The 18,306-nt window shown below is 52.6% G+C and overlaps 1 protein-coding gene across 1 annotated transcript in view; it reads left to right on the plus strand.

The window, feature by feature from the left end:
* PRKCA (protein kinase C alpha) overlaps positions 1 to 18,306 on the plus strand; it is a 248,090-nt gene that overhangs the window by 215,372 nt on the left and 14,412 nt on the right. Inside the window, exons 10-14 of the mRNA XM_081162411.1 lie at positions 334 to 507; positions 2,693 to 2,784; positions 5,106 to 5,168; positions 6,032 to 6,170; positions 15,856 to 15,936. Of these exons, the coding sequence (XP_081018537.1) occupies positions 334 to 507; positions 2,693 to 2,784; positions 5,106 to 5,168; positions 6,032 to 6,170; positions 15,856 to 15,936 (549 nt within the window). The remainder of the gene's footprint in view (positions 1 to 333; positions 508 to 2,692; positions 2,785 to 5,105; positions 5,169 to 6,031; positions 6,171 to 15,855; positions 15,937 to 18,306) is intronic.

Genomic DNA, 18,306 nt, shown 5'->3' on the forward strand with positions numbered 1-18,306 from the left:
TTGCCCTAAGGATGCTCCTGGAAAATGCACAGTTCAACCCTAACCCTGATCATGTGGCCTGTTCCTATTAGTAGCCGTGACAGTGCCACCATGTGGCAACAGCCCGCGCAGTGTACGAGTCCTGAAAAATGACAAGAGTGCAGGAGGCATCTAACTTGCAGTGACCTGTGGTATTTCATCATTGGCACATAAAGTGGGACTTTATAAATATTTTTGCATCACACATTTCCATATTTGCACGCACTGAACTGTCACCGACCTGGCTCCTCCCCACCCCCAGCACCCCACGAATGCCTAGATGACGTTTTCAGGTGGCTGTTCCTCTGCTCTCAGGTGATGCTGGCTGACAGGAAGGGGACAGAAGAACTCTATGCCATCAAAATCCTGAAAAAAGACGTAGTGATTCAAGATGACGATGTGGAGTGCACCATGGTGGAGAAGCGGGTCCTGGCCCTGCTCGACAAGCCCCCGTTCCTGACGCAGCTGCACTCCTGCTTCCAGACAGTGGTAAGGATCCAGGGGCTCGTAGCTGTGGCCTGGCTCACAGCAGGCTCCCGAGGGTGCCCTGAACCCAAGTGCTGTCCGACTCGACTCTACTCCCGTAGAGAAGGCCGGAGACCACCCAGCCTCCGAGTCTTCTCTGCCAAGCAGAGGTGACCCTGGGGACAGCCTCTCAGCCCTGTGCCACTGGTAAATTTGCAGCATCCCCTCCCTGTGATGTGCCCTACTTAGAGACTTGGCATTCATTCCATTTAATTCAGCAAACGTTTATATCAAAGGTTTTCTTCTTGCCAGGCAATGTGCTAAGACTTAGAGACGGAAAAACAATGAAATCACTCACAGGGCTGGCTTTGTAACAAGCCAGCTCACCAGCTGCCAAGCATTGCACGGGGACATTAGGAGACTGGGTTTATGTAAAAGAGTGTGTTCTCTTTCAATGCACACAGCAGGGGTTGGCAATCTGGCCTGTTCTGTGCAGCCCGTGAGCTCTAGGAGAAGTTCAAAAAGTAATAAAAATCCTATTTCGTGGCATGTGAAAATGAGATGAACTTCAGATATCAGAGTCATAAATAGTTTTCTTGGAGCACAGCCTGGCTCAGTCACTTACCTGTCATCGACGGCTGCGTTCATGCACAAAGGCAGAGTTGAGTAGTTGCAAGACACACACGAAGCCTAAACTATTGACTCTCTGGCTCTTTAAGGGAAAAGTTTGCCGAACCCTGTCACATGGTAGAGCTACGCAGAGAACAAAGAATATTCCAGAGCACAGATCAGCTAGCGGTGGGGCCAGGGCCCTGGCTTGGTGCCTGCACGTGGCCTGCAAGAAATACAAAGGCTGAGATGGCACCCCAGGGTGGCGTTCCCAAAGACGGCCGCTGTCCTTTCTAAGATACGGCTCAATAATCAGTACCTGTAATTGTTACTGTTGTGGTTATTGCTGTTTTCAACTTCCCCTTGGCCAGGAATTGACTTTCCGTTTTCTGTCTCCCTTTAAAATTCTGTTGGGAGGCTCCCCCTTCATTGCTTTTGGGTCTGAGAGTCTAAGTGGCAGTGCGGCCGGGCTGTCAGACGTGGGGCTACGGAGCCCGGCACCGGCCACTAGGTGTCAGCCTGGAGCTGGTGGCCCTGGCGGCTCCCTGCTCCCAGGGGCGTCTGAGTAGCGCCAACCTGCTACGAAGAGAGAACCACGTCTTGAATCCCAGCCCAGATCCTGTAACCCTGGTTACACCGATTAAGCTCCAGAAAGCGACAAAGCAGAGAAATAAAGATGAAATTAAAGTTCATAACAGCAAAGCTAGAGAGCGAAGCGCCCAGAGCCGTTTCCTGCCTCTTAGTGGCAGCTTCATCATTTTTTTCCCTCCCGGTGCAACACTTTAAAGTTTAATAACCTCCGTGAAACCGTGATGTTTTCTAGAGCAGAGCAGAGGTCAGCTGTGACCTCGGGCTGCTGTGCTGTTAGTTGTTTCACTGTTACACCCCTTCAGTCTCCCTGTCTCTCCCAGCGTAATGTCCTCATACACATGCAGATGTAGTTGGTTCTAGGACGTGTGCCCTTCCTGGGGCCAACGCTTAGCATTCCAGTGACAGACGACATATTTGGGCATATTATGGATGTAAAAGAGCATTTGATTAGCCCCTCCACTTACTGCCCCCCCACACACACACACAGTTCATGTCCTTGAGCATTTATAATGTATAAGCCCAGCCTAACTCACAAGGTTTGTTTTCTGAAGCATCCAGTTAAACACTTTACTGCATTACTCTCGCGCGCCTCCTAGACAGTGCAAACCAGAAACACTAGTTAAAACTAAATAATTGGCCCATACGGACGCCTCACGTGGTCCCTCACTTGGAACTGTGTTATGTGTGTAGGGGAAAAACGAAGACCATTTGCGGTCATTCCTGGGAACAGGGAGCACAGGTAACCAGAGGGGGCAGACGCGCTGGGGAGCCATCATTCCAGAGTTACGTAGTGACTGTGCCCCCCAAGGCCCTCGTGCGGTGGGGCCCATTACTTATTCTGGGCTTGGGAAAAGACATGTCAAAGGGCAGCCCTGAGCAGATCTGTCAGTGTGAACCCCCCCACACACACACTCCACTAACAAGAAAGCCAAGCCCAGTCTGGAAAGATGGGGGGACGCCGCCCCGCCTGGGGACACGCTCAGCTCACCTGTCACACCTTGGCCTCCAGGACCGGCTGTACTTCGTCATGGAATACGTCAACGGCGGGGACCTCATGTACCACATTCAGCAAGTAGGAAAGTTTAAGGAGCCACAAGCAGTGTGAGTATTTTGTGTATGCCCCTTAATTTAGACACACGGCAGCCCCGGCTGGGAACTTCCGCTGGGTGAAAAATGCGGGGGGGGGGGGCAACGCCCCCGGCACTGGGAGTGAGACAGGGAGGCGTGGCCCCTGCCCTTGGGGAGCTCACCGTCTGACCTGCGTGGGAGGAGCCACTCAATAATTATAATAGCATGATAGCTTTAGAGGTGGCACAGGACACCACGCAAACCCCCAAAAAGGGGGAGTGAGGGAAGCGCATCCTCCGGGGATGCCCATCCCAAAGGTTCAGGAGATGGAGCAAGATCCTCATGGGCGGCAGTGGGGTGGGGGCTCTGAGTGACCAGCCTAGTGGTGCCGGCTGAGCAACAGGAAGGCCGGTTTTCTCAGAGCCCTCTGGCCACGAGGACTAGGGAGGTTGGGAGGGAGTGTGGTGGCAAATCTATGGAGAGGAGACCACAGAGCTGGAGGACTGGGTGTCTTTGAGGAGCCCCCGGGAGGAAGAAAGCCAGAACTTGGTGACTGCGGGGGGGTGAGAAGAGAGAAGCCTCTTTGGGCGATGCCCCATTTTAAGTTTGGGAGGGGCAGCCAGCCCGGAGGAGGTGGTTTAGGGGGAGAATCGAGAGCTTTGTTTGGAAGGTTTCGTTGGGACGCGCCTTGGATGCCGGGATGGGAGTCAGCAACACGGGAGACAGACCCGGGCTCCAGGGGAAGAGGGAGAATCTTCCATCTAGAGGGCAGACGTGGATACCTGAAAAATCACCCCACTTTCCAGGGGCCAGGCAGCCCCAGGAAACGCACCAGGAGCGAATCTAAACAGACACCGTTTCATCTCCCCCCGAGAGGCTGCGCAGCGGCCGGGAGCCCTGATGGGCCACCGCTGCAGGTGTTAATGGGCCTCTGGCTGAGGGTCCCTGGGAAAATGAAGACGTTGGTCGCCTGGAGGATCTGTCCTGGGGGAGATGGACCGGAGGCCGGCTAGGGGAGCCTTTGGTAGCCAGCTTTAAGAAAAATGCGAAGGCGGATTTTTCTTCTATTCTTTTCAGTTCTCGGAAACGCCAGCCCTTATCCCCGCTCTGGCTGTCAGTCCGAAAGCATTAACTCGCTCGGGTTGCCCCGCAGCGCTGAGCCGGACGCCAGGGAGCAGCACAGCCGCCTTGCGTTACAATGGGTCGGCCCCCCTCTCCTTGTATCGATGTTGCCAGAAAGGTTTTATTTCTTCAAAGATAAAGAAAGCACAAACAATAACGTCCCAGTCGCCTATAATACCGCGTCTCCTTTTCTTTCCCACCTCTCCCCTCCCCCGCCTGCCCTCAGAGGTGTCCCCCGACCCCCCACCCCCGGGAGGAGCCTGGTCCGCGCCAGGGGTTGTCTCAGCTCACACCAATGTCTGTGCTTATACCAGGCCTCGAGGGAGTGACGCTCGCACAGGCATTTCAGTGGCTCCTCGGACTTCAAAGACTCCTAAATACGACACACGTTTTAAAACACCTTTCAGCGGTTATGCTGTGTGTCAGATATGAGCCCACCAACGATTTTGAAGTGGTGGCAGTGACTGCTTTTTATTATGAATTATTAAAGAGGGTAAACTCGGGCGTGAGTCACGGCGTGTGTCCCGCTTACCCCGGCGCTCGGGTGGAGGTGGGGGTGGGAGCTCAGCCCGAGAGTTCAGCGCACGCTGTGCTTTGTCTCCCAGGGAATAATTGTGTGTTCAGACACTAATGTATTCTGTTCCTGGGAGGAAAATGGAAATTGACTCTGCCGTATCCTGGCATCGAGTAATCTGACAGCCGCTCTGTAAGCGATTGTATTAGGGCCCTGGCCGGTGTGGCTCAGTGGACTGAGCGTCAGCTCGCCCACCGAAGGGGCACGGGTTCGATTCCCAGTCGAGCACACGTACCTGGGTCGTTGGGGCGCGTGCAAGAGGCACCTAGTTGATGTGTCTCTCTCACGTCGATGTTTTTCCCTCCTTCCCTTCCTCTCTCCCGCCCTCCCTTCCAGTCTAGCTAAAAATCAATGGAAAAATATCCTCAGGTGAGGATTAATAACAACAACAAAAAGATTATATTAGGAATTTCAAGCAGTAAGGTACCTGTCCCCCTACCCCAGATAAGAAGAGCTTTCTTCTGGGTGGGAGATAGACCCACCTCGTTGCTTTTAGTAGCTGTGTCATTTGCAGAGTTTGGAGCGATGAAATGGCAGAGGGAAGGGAACGGGAGAATGCGTGTGGGCGGATGCTGATCTCTGATTGTCCAGGTCTTCCTTCCTTTTACTTCTTCCAAAGTCTCCAGGACCCTACCCTGATGAGGTTTTTCTCTTGCAGATTCTATGCAGCGGAGATTTCCATTGGGCTGTTCTTTCTTCATAAAAGAGGAATCATTTACAGGTGCGTGGCGAGGCCACCCCCACCCTCCATGCCACTGGCCGGATCCCTGGTCTCTGTGGGCGTGTAATTCTGTGATGGGGACTTAAGACGTGGAATCGATAACCCTCAAGGCAACAGGGACCCGCTGAGACCCTCCGGGCGATCAGAACCACCTCTGATCTCTGGACCTCAAAAGAGTCATCATGTTTCTGCTTCCCACAAGAAAAACATGCTTTTCTCTCCGCCGACAGCTCCTTCCTCCGCCTTTGATCTGGAAGGGAGGTCAGGGAGCAGTGGAAACTGAATTTTCTGTGAGATGCTTAGCTGGGAACTGGAGAGAGAGGCAAAGGGAAAAGCTCCTAAATTAAATTCTGGTTGTCAGCTGTCGTGAGAGTCTGGTGCCAATGAGAGAGAATGTCTCCCAGCATTAAGTGGAAAGTGATGTAAAGGACACGTGGCACTAGGCAGAAGGGAAGGGGCGCGTGTGACCCAGCAAGGCGGTTCTGTGCCTGTGGTTTTGCACACCTGGTTTTGTGCCAGACCCCTCTGTGCGGGATGCTGATAAGTCTCGGATGACTGGGCTGTCCCCAGACCTGCGAAATTGGAACCTCCGGGGATTCACTTGTGCAGCCACAGTTGGGAGTTGCTAGTTCAACCATTTAGTCGTTCATTCAGCACGCATCTGTTAAGTACCTCCTGTGTCCCAGGCACTACGTTAGGCTCTGGGGATGGGAAAATAATAATTCCTGGCCCCGACTCTCCTGGGACTTGTAGTCCATGTGCCGTTGAGACAGCAGCTTGTCAGATATCCTCTGTCTCAGCAGCGCCGGGGGGAACCGCTCTGCCCGTGGGAGGGGCGCTGATGCTGTCCCGCTTCCCTGCAGGGACCTGAAGCTGGATAATGTCATGCTGGACTCCGAGGGGCACATCAAGATTGCTGACTTCGGGATGTGCAAGGAACACATGATGGACGGCGTCACGACCAGGACCTTCTGCGGGACCCCAGATTACATCGCCCCGGAGGTAGGACCCCATGCTCCTTGTTTGCTTGAGCAGCGCCTTCCGAGTACAGCCGCAGCTCCCTCGTGGGGCGCGGAGCCTTTTGCGAGCCACTGTGTGTGGACGTGACGGCAGATGGACTAAACTAGACTAAGCAGAGCAAAACAGACACGCTCACGGCGCCCAGTAAGTCTCCGTCTCGGTTTTTAGAACTTTTGTTTTCCTTATGTGCACATGTACTCCGGTTGCACGGTAAAATGTGGTTTCCTACATGGTCATGGTCATGGTCATGGTTAAAGCAACTTAAGAAACGGGGCCGGGCCGGGGAGGAGGGGTCTGGTTGTCAAAATGTTCTTCACGGAAAAACTGGGTCAGAGGTGGTTCCAGCGAGGGCTCTTTAGCAAAATCAGGGTGATTAGTGCTCTAGGTGACTGACACGTTGGAATTGACCTGGGAAGAACGTGTCCATCCGTGCGGTAGGTAATGGTCTGAGGCCACATCTCTAAGAAATGTTAGAATCGGGCACCCACCTCCGGCTCAGGCCGCCCCCAGACCGTCACACCGCTCATGCCCTCAATGGTTTGCATGTTCAGAGAGCACCGTGCATGCTTCCCTGTGCCCAGCGTGGTGCCACCAGGGCTGCAGAAATATATCAGATGAGGCCCCGACCTCAGAGCGCTTACAGTTCAGAAGAGGTCCCCCCCGTGCAGACAAGCAGGACTGAAACCTGTGTTCAGGTTCCTGTTCACCTTTGAGAAATAAGCTGCACTGCTCTGGGAACTCAGTCGATAGGAGCTAGAGGCTGATTCACCATTTGTTAGCATTTTCCTCATCGGGGTCCGGGCATTTGGCATTTCGGGCCGTGGGGATAATTGCGTTGTGCAGAAGGACCATCTAGGTTCAAGGTTTCTGGATCTGGTCAGAGGTCAACATTATCCTGTCCTCTGTAAAAATCATCCTGTCAGGCGGAGGCAAAGTCATTATCTTAGACGGCATTTTCCTTAATAGGCAAAGCGGAGGCTTAAATTGTTACGGCTGCCGTTCAGAAACCTTGAAATGGATTAGAACCGTAGCATCTCCTTAACCGGGGAGAGGAGATAGGGCAGCAAAGGTCGCCAGCAGGTGTGATCCTGCTGAGGCGGACACCCACGTGCGGGGCACTAGTCGGAAAGTAATTCCTGAGGCCGACGTGGAGGGTGCTCTCTGCCTGGAGGTGGAAAGAATTCTCCAGGGTCAGTGAGAGTCCTTGACAAGGCCGCACAAACACATGCATCCCCCACCTGGAAGTTGGTTATGCGGCGCGTAGGAGATCCACCTTGCAAATCGGGTGTCTCCCCGCAGCCAGCGCCAGACCCTGATCACTAGCATTGCGGTTTCCCGGAAGGAGAAGCAGCGGGAAGGGTGTCTGCGTGGGGCTGGCGGGCCTCTGCGTGCCTCCTGTGCCGTGGGAGCGGGGCTTTCTGAAAACGTGCCGCGTGGAATCCTTCCTCGCAGGCTGGACACCCGCCGCGATGCAGTGACTATCTGCTCTGTACCCCGGCCTCGGAGCGCATCTTCTGACATGTCACATTTTCAGCTGGTGTCAGGCAAAAGTGGGATTAGGACCCAAGACATTCTGACCCCGAGCCCGTATAGTCTCTCCAGAGGTTTGCACCATCTCCAGAAGTAGAAGAAAACTCCCCGGGTGACAGAGCAGTTGAAAACGAGCGCTAGGATGTTACAGACCATCTTTTCTTTGACGTCTTTTACGCCAAGTTGGACATTCCTCCATCTGAACTGGAGTCAGGGGCCTGAGTCAGGGTCAGACCTTGTCATGTGTGGTGCGGTCGGTGACTTGGGATCGTACTCCAGCTGTTAACACCAGGCAGGTCCCTCAGAAGCCAAGGTGAACCAGCAAAACTTAGGCCCATCTCCCTCACGTGGCTTCAATTAGTCAAGTATTCAGCAAGTGCCTGCTAAGTGCCTGGGCTCAGAAGGGACCTAGGAGGAGGCCTGGGGCTGGAGGCAGTTAGAAATAGGCCATGCAGCCCAAGAGAGATGTGACCAGACAGTATTCTCCTTGGCAAGAACAGATGGCACCTCCAAGGTGGCTAAAGTCACCAGGGGAGAAGGCCGTGGGCACCTAGCCACCCCCTCAGCCGTCCGGCCACATGCAGATGTGAAACCCCTGGGAGTGTTGGGGACTGGATGAGTCTAGAGAGCTGAAGACCTGTCTCGGGGTGTCCTGGCTTCTCCTTCCAGCCCATCGTTGCCCAGGACAGCTGCCAGAAGTCTGCATTGGCCTAATTGTTCGAGTTGACTCTCATATTTATTAAGAGAAAGGTATCCAAGTAAGATTCAGCCAATGGGCCATCGGCTGTGGCCTCTCTTCTGCAGGGGTCAAGGGTCACATCTGGGGAGAGCCACTTATTAGGGATGGGAGGAAAAGAGAAGACCAAGGGGTGTGCACAGAGGCAGAGGACCAGGGGGCTGTAGCGTGTGCCTGGGATGTCCCTACCCCAGGTATCGGTGTGGCTCCCGCCCTCACCTCCTTCCAGCCTCAGCTCAGACGTCACCTCGGGGAGGTCATCTTTCCTGGTAATCCTGTTTAAAACTGCTGGCTGGCATGGCTCAGTGGTTAGAGCTTCGGCCTGTGGACTGAAGGGTCACGGGTTCAAGTTCCGGTCAAGGGCATATACGTGGGTTCCAGGTTCGATCCCCGGCCCCAGTCAAGGCGTGTTTGGGAGACAACCAAACCGATGTGTCTCTCTCACAGCGATGTTTCTCTTTCTCTCTTTCCCCACCCCTCCCTCCCTTCCACTTTCTCTAAAAAAAAAAATCAATCAGAAAAAATACCCCGTGAGGATTAACAAAACAAAAACAAAAGAACTGCAGACCTCCAGCCCCACCCAGCACCCTGACCCTGTGGCCCTGCTTTCCTCTGAGGCGCCCAGAGGTTGGCGGGGCATCAGCCCGGGGCCCCCAGACAGCCAAGGTGCCCCCCAGGTTGACATCCCCAAGACCTTTCCTGGCCCTTGGGGAAAGGGTTGCAGAGAGGGATGGAGAAGAAACGGGGGTGTCGAAGTTAAATGGGAAAATAACTCACGTGGTGTGCGCAGCCAGGCAGGAAATTACCTGCAGGGATCAGCGCCTCTGGACCGCCGGCCCCACACCCACCAGCCCCACACACGCGGCGTGGGCACGAGCAAAGAAAGCGCCGATTAAAGAAAGGGCGGTAAGCTGGAGGGCGGCCTGCTCTCTGGCACAGGCCAGTTTCCCTCCGTGGACGGTCACGAGCCAGTGGCTCCGGCATCGCAGGAGGAAATGAAGCGGCGGCCCCCTCCCAGGGTTACTTAAAGAGCCCAGGCGGCTTTCCTTTGGTTCCGCCTCAAATTGTGTCTCTCCTCGGGTATTTTCAAGAAATTACATCACTGTATTAGCTCGTGTATTTCGCCGTCTGCCCAGTTCTCCCGGCCTGAGTTTAATCAGTTCAGCCCTGTTCTTCGGGGACACTCGGCACCCCCTGCGGTGCGGAGGTTCAGGAAACAACTTCAACCTGGTCCTGCCTCCTGGCACCTCCTTCCAGCTCCCGTGGGTTAGCACCCCCCCCCCCCCCCCCCCCGTGAACGCGCAGACCCGGGACACAGCACCTCCTTGGTCTTATTCTGTTCAGTCCTCGAGTCGACTCTGCAGAGATGGTGTCATTGACCCCATTTTCCAGATGACAGACCCGAGGTGCAAAGAGATTCATTTTTCCCATGGCCCCGATTCAAGGCAGACCTGGGCTTCCAACCCAAGGCTGATGAACCCCTCCCCGCGGTGCACCGTCCTGAGGGGGGGACTGCAGACAGCGGCTGAGCTGCTGCCCGGGGTGCCTCACTGCCCCCTGCAAATGAGCTGCTCACAGGCCCGGTCCTTGGGGTGCCATCTGTAGAATGGGGGTAAGCATGTACTTCTTCAGAGTACAGCTTTGAGGATTGAGTTTTGCCCGTGATGAGTGTAGCCTGCCTCAGAGGAAGCACTCTGTGAATCTGTGTCCACTCCTGGATGGTCGTTTCAGGTCCCTGTTGCTGTGTAACCACCCAAACCTTAATGTCTCCAAACAACTACCATGTTAACATTGTGATTCTGTGAACCGGGGCTGTGGGCAGGACTCGGAGGGCTGGCTTCTGAATGCTGCCCGAGGTGTCGGCTCTGGGCTCCGCTGGCCCGGGGGATCCTGTGTAGCCTCTGGCGGTTGCCTGTTGGCCAAGACGGGGTGGGTTCTCCTCCGTGGTCTTTCTGTGCAATCTTTTTCATCATTCTGTGGGTTGTCCAGAGCTTCTAGACATGGTGGTTGGCAAAACAGAAGCCACAAGGCCGTTGTCACTTCACTGTGTCACTTCCACCACATTCTGGAGATCAAAGCATGTCTCAGAGCCAGCCTGATTCTGAGGGAGGCGAGATAAAATAAAGGCCACATCCTTGTGGGAGGAGTGGCATTGTCACACTGCGAGAAGGCACACAGGATGGCGGGGGCCCTGCAGCCATCGTTACAAACTTGGGAGGCAGCTGGTGTTGCTCTTTGGCCAGTGGAAGATCCTTAGCACAGCACCCCAGAAGCGGGGAGTCCCCAGAGGCTCCGAGGACTTAGGGAAGCAGGGCCTGACCCTGCGTGTTAGAGCTGCGATCAGCACGCTTTTTCTGAAAAAGGCTAGAGAGTAAATATTTTCAGCTTTGCCTTAATCTACATTTTAGATTTTGCCAAGAGGCAAAGTGGAGTGACTATGCCAAAAGACTGATAGTCTTTTTTACATTTTTCATTTTACATTTAAAAATGGGAAAGCAGTGCTTAGCTCACAGGCTGTACACACACAGGAGGCGGGCTGGATTTCGCCTGCGAGCTGTTGTCTGCCTCAGCCTTAGCTCTTCCTTACAGAGTTAGGGGTCTGTTGGGACAAAGGGGCACACCCAGCCAGGGCCCGAGAATTCCCTTCCCAAGATCCATCCTTCCTAGGACACCACCCTGCTGCTGTGTGCACTCCTGTGTCCGATGGAGAGGTCAGTGGGCGCTGTTCCCAGGGGACTGTGGGACAGAGCTTGGACACGCAGACGGGATGCACAAGGCTCTTCAGAGATGTGATGAGCAGGGACTGGGAAGAGAAGTGGAGCGGGCTGGGTCTCCACTTGCTAGAGTGGAATCTAAGGGGTCCATGAATTCTAACGTCAAATCTGGCCTTCCGGGTCATTGGGAGGTATAAATGGACTGACCTATGTCCCCAAAATCCATGTGTGGTGCCCTAACCCCCAACGTGACTGTATGTAGAGGTAGAGCCTTTAGGAGGTCAAGTTAAATGAGGTGATTAGGTGGCACCCTAATCTGATAGGACTGGTGCCCTTATGGAGAGGAAGGAAACCCAGGAGAGCACACTCGGCAAAGGCCAGGTGAGACCTGCTGAGAAGGCTGCTGCCTGCAGCCGGGAGGCCTCCCAGAAACCAACCCTGCCAGCACCTTGATCTTGGAAGTCCAGCTTCTAAAACTGTGAGCAAGTAAATTTTTGTTGTTTAAGCCACTTGGCCTGTGGTATTTTGTATGGAAGTCTGAGCTGACTGATACAGGAAAGTACATTTGTCAAGGAGAGAACGTGCTGTATTCGACAGTTTGTTAGCTCGATTTGTGACATATATTTAGACATTTGGAGTGTGGGCCTCATGCACCAGGATCCTCCCCACCCCCAAATGTTAGAGATGGGCCCAGCCTAAGGCCATGTGGGGCCCTGGCCGTGGGCCACGTAAATGATGTTTTAAGCCACAATGTGTTTTTATATTCACAGTCAACGTTGTTGTCTCTCTTATCAAGCAGAACAGGAAGGGAGAGTAAACAGAGGGCTCAGAGGTAACAGGTCCAATGTCCCTGTCCCATTCCCAGGGTGGATCCAGGCCCTGCCAGTTTCCCAGTGTGTCACCACATTTGAGCTTGCCGTGCCTCGGCTTCCCCAGTGTTCCACAGGAGTGGTGCTCAGCACCGTGAGGTTTGAGGACTGTGCTCAGGGGTAGTCAGATGAAAATTTGCCATCCTTCCAGCTGCTGTGGGCCTTTGGCCCGGTAAGAGATGAGAGGCTGCTCCCTGGCCCCTTTTATTCCACGTCCTGTGCCCAGGCTGAGAGAAAGCTCATTCATAGCTCACTTTTATAAGACAGGCAGCCATTTATACATCCTGATACATATCCCCAAGCAATGGGCTCATCTTAGTTTAATAATAATGATCATAATGACAAATAGCAGACAAACTGAATGACAGTGGCCCTGCTGGGGGTCTGTCTTGCAAGCTAAAGTTCAACCTCCCATGTGCTGCAGGAGGTCTGCCAACTCAAGCCCCTCTTGCCAAGTCAGCCTCTCCTTTTGTGAGTTTCTCTGCTGTGAGAAACCAAATTGCCATCACAGCCTCTTGCCTGGGGTTTTAAGATGTCAGGCAGCCCCCCTCCAACCTCCGGGCTTGGCTGTAAACCTCCATTGGCGCACAAGGGCCAGAGACACCTGCTCTAATGGGGACAGATGCAAGGCAGCCTCACCATCCAGCCTGTGTCCTCTGAGCCTGGTCCTCACCCCCAGGCTGGCTCCCCGAGCCCACTGGAGGAGCCAGTGAAGGGGTCTAGGCCAGCACTGTCCACCAGAAATAAATGCCAGCCAACCACATTTAGCAGGCACATCTTAAGAAGTTAAAAGAGAAACAGGTAAAAGTAGTTTGAGTATATTTTAACCTAATGTATCCAAAGTAAAACATTAATGAGATATTTTGCACTTTTTGGTACTGTCTTCAGGATCTGATATGTCATTTACACCTAGCGCCCGTGGCCCTGTGCAGTGGCCCTGTGCAGTGGCCACACGTGGCTAGTGGCTGCTGTACTGACCACAGTTTAGATGCTCAGGAGCCACACGTGGCCAGTGGCTGCTGTGCTGGACAGCACAGGTCGCGACAGCTCACCAGGGACAGTGTAACCAGCATCCTCCATCATGGGTACCTATTTATCTACACATGGGACTCCCTGGCATTGTTTCCCTGTGCAGTGAGATTTGGGGTAACGGGAGGCATTTATTAATAGCAGCTGGTCATTGAGAGAAAAGTATGCTTTGTGCTAAAAGTGAATTTGTGTTGGTAAGTTTGCCCCCCGGGTTTTGTGACTTAGATCTTCGGAATGTCCCATTTCACCGAGCGCAGGAGCCGTGGTGACAGGTGGGGAGCTTCTCCGGGAGGAAATGCTCCCACCAATTCTGAATCCCGTCCTCTTGCTGTAGTTGCTGCTGTGATTGGAGTGGCTCTATTCTCGGCGCAGTGGCCGAGCTGGCAGGCCCTAGGGACTGACGATTTCTATCCCCAAGAGACACGAGCCTTGGCACATGGCATTGTGCTTTCACAGGGAAGGAGAGGGTGTTATCAGCAGGAGTCATGGAGTTTAATGCTGTGGGAATTGAAAAGGAAAAGCAAGTTGGACCAACGTTGATAAAGTTAAAAAAAAAAACAACACTTCAGGTTTCCGTGGCTTTTAGGATTTGTGACTCATTCTGACCAGAAGCAGGGTTTCCATGCCCTTGACTTCCTACAGCTTTCCACGCTCTGGTGGCATTTCCCACTGCCCACGGAGAAGGGCCTGGCTGATAAGACGGCGCGGATATTGGCAGAATATTGGATATGAAATAAAGCGTGACCGTCCTGTTCAGCCCCCACCAGTCCTCGGCGTCACAGTCTGACACCGCCATGGTGCCGTGGCTCTGCCTGTGGTAAAAGCAGACTTACTAAAATGCCAGTTGTTTGAGAATAGACCCCAGGGACCGCTTTTAATGTAGTTACCAGAACAAGTTTTATGCACATGCTTTTGAAGTATAGTTACTAAAGTGAAATGATTTCAAACCTCTTTAATCCTCAAAGCCCTTTGATTAATATTTTATTAATCCCAGTAGGAGCAATTGCATGCATTTGAAAGCCATAAGTCGCATTTTTAAAACAAATGTGTCAATATTCCGAGGCCCACATCTTAACGATGGGCTTTAGGCAAGTCTCCCAAACTCTTACCCCTCCGTTTTCTCACTGTAAAATGGGAACAATGATCGTTTCTGTCCCATTGAGTTACACAAAAGGTGTGGAGAGCACTGGGGGAATGGTAAGTGCTCGGCAGGTGCACTTTTATTCCCCCAGAGACAGTTTTTGTGGTGCTTCTACTCGAGCAAGACAGGCCTGACCCCGTGGTTTCCTGTCTGGGGTCTAGAGGGACATCACTTCAGGTCACTAGGTAACAGATTAGAGACTCACTTTGGTAGGGTTTTTTGGTGCTCTGTGTGTGTTTTCCAAGTTTTCAGAAAAGAACAAATGCAGTTTTAAAAAGAAATGAAGACCTCCTTGTGGGTCCCTTTGTTTGTCATTTTCTTATCAAGGAGATGAGCCACAGAGCCACCAAATCCAACCAGACCCCCTTGCCGTCGCCCTCACTGAAGTGAGCCACGGAGCCTGTACCTCTCACTGCTCAGGGAGGAAGCGCTGACGGGCAGGCGGGCAGGGAGTTTGTTCATGGCCCAGGACGTTTCATTAGACATAGTGGAGCAATAAAAATACCCCAGAGCATTTCCAAGTTAATTCATGTGCAAAGTGGCAGAACGGTCCCACCGAGTACCTGTTAGTCTGTCTCCACCTGGAATCCTGGGGCGTGATCCACGGGCCTGGGAATTATGTGTGTTAGGTCCCCAGCCTGCCTGCGAGGCAGCAAAGCCAGTGTTTTAATAAATCAGCCACACTTAGAAATTCAAGCGAGCATCACGCCCTTCCGCAAGGGGGAGGTTGCGGAATTATTCTAGGGCTGCGAAGGCCGCAGAGGTGGAGAGGGCGGAGGAGAGGGAACGTCCCCATAACCCACAGTGGCTGCCTGCATTTCACCAACTCATTTCATCTGTTCCTCCCCCCACCTATTTTACTGAAGTGTTTAAAACCAACCTGAGAAGTCATTTAGCCATAAATTCTTCACCTCTCATCCATTTCACTCTAAAATGCGCTCATCCCTAACTGAAAAGGGCACTCTTTAATCACCGTATCATTTATCCTGCCTAACAGTATTGACAGTAATCCCTTGGTATCACCCAATATCAAGCCCACATTTAAACTTCCCCACTCTCTTTTTTACAGTTGGTTGGTTCGAATCAAGATCAGACAAGGTCCAAATGTTACCTTTGATGATTATATTTTATGTCTCTTTTAAAGCATTTTGACCTTTCGGTCACTCCGCAAAGATATCATTGTACGTCTGTGGAACACAAGAAAACTGGAATTTTTACTTTAATCATTCCTCCTTCTCTTCATTATTATGATGATGATCATCATTTTTATTACTTTTAGTGAAGTTCTGTTGCATTGCTTGGTTCTCTTATTCATGAGACCCAAGCTTTGAATGACCAAAAGTTAAATCCTCCTCAGTGTCCCAATCTTTTTCTCCAATGAAGATAATTAAATCGACCTCAGACAGAGCTGTGGCATCTCGGGGGGTTCAGAAAACGAGTTCCAGACAGATTTCAGGCAGCGGATCGTGGGGCGACATTTCTCCGTATACCCGATTTGAGGGGCGCTCTTCCCTTGGTAAATCAAAGACACACATCATTGCCCCCTCATTTACAAACCGCGTAAATGCCCACGGGCTTGACTTACCTGTTCCGACACAGGCTTTCCGGTTTGCCCCTGAATGTCATCGATGTATTTGTCTCCCCACAGATAATCGCTTACCAGCCGTATGGGAAATCCGTGGACTGGTGGGCCTACGGCGTCCTGCTGTACGAAATGCTGGCTGGGCAGGTAACGTGTCGCTGTGTTTTCATGCTTGTTTATTGTGGTCCAGCGTGAACGCTTTGGCTCTGCCGCCCTGGCCCACGTGGAAGACGGAGAAACGCCCCCCATGAGAGTGGGTTATGTTTAGTATGTACAGAAATTATCTTCCGGTCACAAACACCTAAACCGAAAGGCACGTCCTGGAGTGTAGACAGGGTGCAGCGGTCGCATTGCACACGAAAGCCCCCTGCACATTGGTGACGACAGTGGCCGCCACGTTTTCGCCCGTCTGCAGAAAGCAGCCTGCTTTCTGCACAGTCGCTGTTCCTGAGCAAGGGCGCGAATGGCTTCTCCCCATCCCCGCCGATCCCACCCGTGGCAGTTCATTATCGCTTCTACAAAGTCCAGTGAGGCTGAGCTTCCAGCTAAAAAAAAAGGGCAAATGTAGTTTCTCTTGGGAATGTGACACATGGCAGATAACCAAGTGCCTTGCTGCTGCCTAACATGGCGCTTTCTAATACAATGGCCTTCGTATCCGTATCGGAGAAAGTCACACTTGCCGTTTTAACCTCAAAATCTCTGGCTTACCGCAGGGCACAGGCTTCTTTCCTATTCTCGGTGCAGTCCTGCGTGGTGGGGGGAGGGGAGCACAGACCCACACGGTCATTCGGGGACCCAGGCTGCTTCCATCCATTGGCTCCACCTTTTGTGGCCTTGAATCCCTCCACTGACGCCTCGTTACTCAGCGGGCCAGTGGGGAGAGAGCAGGAAGACAGCTGCAGGACCCGTCTAGGGCCAGGTCTGCAGGAGGCACGCATCCCTCCGCCTGCCTTCCGCCGGCCCCGCGGCCCACTGAGATGCGGAGGGCTGCAGGTAGCAGGTGCCTGTGAGCCCACCAAGGGGGAGCAGGTTGGGTGAGCATCTCCCGGGTCTGGGCCTCTGCCATCATACCTAAAAAACATTCTGTTATGGTGGCCTTCTGCAGTTGCCAGCACTCGGGTCCTGGTGACAAGGAGTTTGACCCTCCGTAGCTAAGAGCCTGCATAAGGAGAATGGAAAAAAAAAATGCTTGTGCTGAGCAGCAGAGCTACCCCCAAAGAAATCTTTAAATCTTTGTTCCTAGAAACAAAAGTCAAGCCTTTCTGACAAGTTATATCCATTGACTCATTCATTTATTCACTCAACACGTACTTATTGAACGCACGCTTACTGCGGTAATAGCCCTGAACAAAGGTCTGCACCTTCCTAAAGCTTACAGCCCAAAGAGAGAGAAACCGCGGGCAAGTTAAATAAGTCGAAAAGCTAAGACAAGCAGGGAGTAGGAGGCCTGAGGTCACAGAGGAGGGGGAGCACCAGGCCACGTTTGCATGGAGATCATTTTAACCGTTGGCTTTCACTCCGGCGTAGGAGGCCATGGATGACCTGTCCTTTATAGCTCTCTCATGGTATCTTACATCTTTTAATACTAAAGTCGTCTTTTAGATATTAAAAGATAGGAGGTACTAGCCTACGTTTGGTTATTATTTCTCGGTGATGTTAAGACTTGATTGGTATTTTTTAAAAGCGGTTTTTGTATTATTTAAGTTTTTGTCCCCAATACAACGTTCGTTTCAGGCCATATACTTCCATCGGTGGACATGCAAGGAAAGCAGGTTATACAGAACAACTGACAGGGAGACAACGGCTGGCAGAACACACGTTGCCCGCTCCTGAAGTTAATTTCCCCTCTTTAGAGTGTTGACAGTGAAATTCGACTGAATTATCGGCCCCCCGGGAGCCTGAAAGCACAGAAAGCTGAGCTCCCCTCCTTGATCCCACTTGAATGTCCTGACTCTCGGTCCAGAAAACAAACCCTGCTTTCACCCAGAGGCCCATTTGCATATGCGGACAACGAAAGGGGTTGGGTGGAAGTAGGATCCGTTCCCAAGGACACTTTACAAGAGATCAAATGAGCTGTCTCCTTATTGGCCAGCAGGAGACTGTCTCCCCCCCCTCCAAGCCTTCCTGGGTCTCCATTCTGCAGGACTGGGCCTTCCTCAAGCCCCCAAAGAGAGCACGGGGCCCTCCCCACACCCAGTGGTTCCATAGACATTCTGCTACCTTTTCATTATTTTCCATCCGGTCTCGGGGGTCAGTTAACCTGCCTTACGTGGTCTCTGGAAGTTTCCATAATCTCTGTCGAAAATGGTGACACTCTGCGTATGACACCCTAAAGGCCGCCCACGTTCCGGTGCAGCAGCAGGCACAGCCACTGTCCCTCTAAATAGTCACCGTGCCTGCCACAAACGCGGTATTTTCATTTCAGGATTCCCTCCCCTCAGTTTTCCTCTCTGACTTGATGCAAATTTAAATGTATTCCTGGGCTGTGACTCACCTAAAAAGACGATAAAGGCTCCG

This window comes from Miniopterus schreibersii, assembly GCF_964146895.1.
Source record: "Miniopterus schreibersii genome assembly, chromosome: 16".
Lineage (NCBI taxonomy): Eukaryota > Metazoa > Chordata > Mammalia > Chiroptera > Miniopteridae > Miniopterus > Miniopterus schreibersii.